This window comes from Macadamia integrifolia, chromosome 10 (genome assembly GCF_013358625.1).
Source record: "Macadamia integrifolia cultivar HAES 741 chromosome 10, SCU_Mint_v3, whole genome shotgun sequence".
Taxonomy (NCBI): Eukaryota; Viridiplantae; Streptophyta; class Magnoliopsida; order Proteales; family Proteaceae; genus Macadamia; species Macadamia integrifolia.
Window position 1 is genome coordinate 32,099,110 of NC_056566.1, and position 3,673 is coordinate 32,102,782.

Consider the following 3,673-nt stretch of genomic DNA (forward strand, 5'->3'; position numbering starts at 1 on the left):
TAGTGTATGTGTTGGCTTTGCCCCGCCTAGTCATAGAACCATCAATTTATTGTTTTTATTTTAATTGTCTCCCTTTCCCTAAAGCCAAGTAGAGTAACCCTTGTAAGAGTGACTCTCTGGTCAAGTAGGGAAGCTCATATTATGATGCATCCTTCAGGCTAAGTAGAGAAACCTGCTTGTGAGTCTCTCTCTAGCTTTTTCCTATTTCTTTTACTTTATTTTTATTTCAGAATTTTTTTTCTTTAATTATTATTTTTTTTTTAAATTGCATGGGTTGTTTATTTTCAGTTATTTATTTATTTAATTTTAATTACGTGGTTTGCGTCTTTAAATTCTTAGATGACGAATGGTTAGGACGTTATTTTAGATACATATGTTTAGGACGATAATTAGAATTAGATCACAACCATTAATCGGTTTACTTTTACATTATTAAAAGAAATAAAAAAAATAAAGTAGTTGCTCTCCCTGTGTTTGACCCGTGGTTGCACTGATCCGTACGCTTGCGGTTACATTTTAAATCCCATCAGGTTCTCATCTCATTATTGCACAATTCTTCTATGGGTGTCAAAATGTGGCATCTACAGGCACTTTATGAAGCAACTAAGCGAGCCGTGTAGTTGAGGAACTTTGTATCTGAGGTGAAGGTTGTGGACTCTATTTTTCGACCTATAAGGTTATGTTGTGATACCAACTCTACAGTGTTCTTCTCTAGGAACAATAAGAAGTTTGAAAGTTAGAAGCACATCGATGTCAAGTACCTACTCATCAGAGAGAAGGTTGATAATGAAGAGATCAATGTCCAACATATTACTACAAAAAATATGATGGCTGATCCGCTTGCCAAAGCTTTGCCGATGAGGGCCTTTAAGGTTCATGTCTCTAGTATGGGTATACTAGGATCTTTTGATATATTTGTTTAGTGGGAGTTTTTATATTTTCTTAGTGAGTGGGAGAATGTATTTGTTTGGTTAGTAGATTATGAGTATTTTAATACAATGTCTCTCTTCATTCTTTGTTATTATGATGTTATGTGATTATTGATTGTATATTTTATATCCTTCTTGATTTGACATATCATGGTAAAGAGCGGTATTTAGCCAAATTTTATGATATATGGTGATATTTAGCCTAAATCTAAGGAAGTGATGATTTACCACTGTCGGTTTGCTAAAGTAAGGGTATTAACCTTAGGTTATGATGGTTTGCCTAGGTATTGGTTTATATCAAAGTTTTTACCTATGAGGTAATTCAAGGTAGGTTGATCTTTTAATCAAGGAAAGGACCTACAATATATGTATTTATGTGATCACAAGTGTATAACACAATTCCTTATTTATATCCTAGATGATTCGGATAATGAACATCTTTGTGTTTGTGATAGTATGTAGATGTATGCCGTGTATGGATGCATATATTGAGCTGTTATTCAACATAAGGGGAAAGTTATTTGAATTAAATTTTTTGAATGGCGATTTTAGCTATGGGAATCTATGGCCATAATCCAATGGAAAGATGTTGCATTAGTGTTACCCAAGTTGGATAATGTTGGGTTTTTGGGCTTCACTAATACAAGTTATCCATTGGGCCCATAGTGGTTAGGCCAGCTCAAGGGGGATAAGTCTAGCCCAATCTATTGTGTGAGTAAGTTTGGGTTAGGGGGCTACTATTAAAGTCTCTATAGTCCTTGCAGTTATCACTATATTTTTTTCTCAAAAAAATCATTGTATTAAAAGAAGGGGAAAAAAGAATATACAAAGCAATATCACATTTGGAATCTGGAAAATTCTACTTCACCTTCGGCATTGCCATCAGCAGAGAAGAACTCACAACAGAAACCAAATCACAAAAATTGGAAATAAAAACAGAAAACATTAAAAGAAGCGGTATCTAGGCCGAGATTAACAATCCACTTCCAACTCTATAGCAATCAGCACAGGCCAGGATTGGATAGGAGAAGAAACTTCGAATTTTGCTGCTGTTTTTGCCAAGAAATCAGCCACAGGATTTGCTTCCCGCATACAATGAGTGATTTTCCAGGTAAGAGAGTTCAAATAGGAGGTTAAACTCATCCACTTTTGAAGACAAACCCAAGGGATTCTTCCCTTAGATATAAGCAAAACTACAGCTACTGAGCCACACTCAATCCACAAATGAGTAATACCCATATCTCTAGCAAATTCTAGCCGAGTAATAACAGCTATCATCTCTGCTTCAAAATTTGTGTGGACACCAAGAAAAGTTCTAAAAAACTGTAATATTTCTGAATTTTCATTCCGAAATATTCCACCTGCACCTGCTTTTCCTGGATTTCCCAAAGAGCAGCCATCTGAGTTTAGCTTCACCCATCCCCTTTGGGGAGGACACCAACAAATTTCCATTACCTCTCTTGGTTTGTATCGCACCCTAGAGATCCCCAATCGTTTGGCACACATTGAGGAGCTAAATGAAAGAGGAGACCCTATAGCAGCGGTCATCTGGAGGCTGATTTCACTTTTAATCATGACAAAACAATGTCTAGATGATTTGGAGACCCCCTCAAAAATTCTTGCATTCCTTTCCTGCCATATGACACTAGGAACCAGGGAGAAGCCACTAATCCACACCTTTTTAAAATGGAGACTCTTTGCTGTTTGTTTCCACCAAGCAATAAGAGTAGGCATGTCCATATAAGGTTTCCATTGCACATCGAAGCCTTCACAGAAAGCTCTCCACAAACTGCGAGCAAATTCATAGTTATAAAATAAGTGAGACATTGATTATGCATCTTTACCACACAAACTGCACCCGGAAGCCATTTGCACTCCACGACGAGGCACATTTTCATCTGTTGGTAATCTATTTTGAACTAACCGCCAAGCAAAAACAGCTTGTCTTGGTTGGTTAGATGAGTTCCATATAAGAAAAAACCAACTCACTTTCTGATATTTTTCTCTATTTTCTTTCCAGGCAGATTTAATAAAGAAGATACCTGAAGAGGTCAATCGCCAAAGACATTGGTCGTTCACACCTTGGATGTGAATACGTTTAGCTTTCTCCCAAATTTCAGCAAGTAAAACCGACTCCACATGAGGGAGGTCCCATGCGGCTTGGCATATGAAATCAGAAACTTTTTCTTTTGCATCTAAGAAAAAAGCAGGGTCCAAGTTTGTCTTCTCAGCGATAGATTGATTGTCAATCCATCTATCTAACCAAAAATCAATTTTTTCCCCATTTCCCAGAATCCATTGCTCGTTCTTCGCAACCAAACTCCAAACTCTTTTCAAGCCCGGCCATATAGATGAAGACTTATATCCCCTTCGCAGCGACCCATCCTCCTTGATAAAACGTTCCTTGAAAAATCTGCTCAGGAGAGAATCCTCATGTTTGATTTGCCAAGCCAGTTTACATAAACAAGCAAAATTCACTTCTCTCATCCTTCTAATTCCTAGATCCCCTTCCTTTTTAGGCTTGCACACCCCTTCCCATTTCATAACAATCTTCTTTGCCACTTCCATATCACCTGACCAAATAAAATTCCTCATCCACCGTTCCACCACCTTAATAGTTTCATCCGGCCACCAGTACACAGAGAAGTTGTGTATGGGAATACCAGAAATAACTGACTTAACCAATTCAATTCTCCCAGCCATAGAAAGAATTTTGCCCTTCCACCCTGCCAACCGACCCTTTA

General features: G+C 37.5%; 1 protein-coding gene across 1 annotated transcript; it reads right to left on the minus strand.

Moving 5' to 3' along the window:
* Positions 1-1,901: 1,901 nt before the first annotated feature.
* On the minus strand, positions 1,902-2,756 carry LOC122092394. Its single transcript, XM_042662707.1, has one exon. It carries the CDS (start codon positions 2,754-2,756, stop codon positions 1,902-1,904), a length of 855 nt encoding a protein of 284 aa, XP_042518641.1.
* Positions 2,757-3,673: the final 917 nt, after the last annotated feature.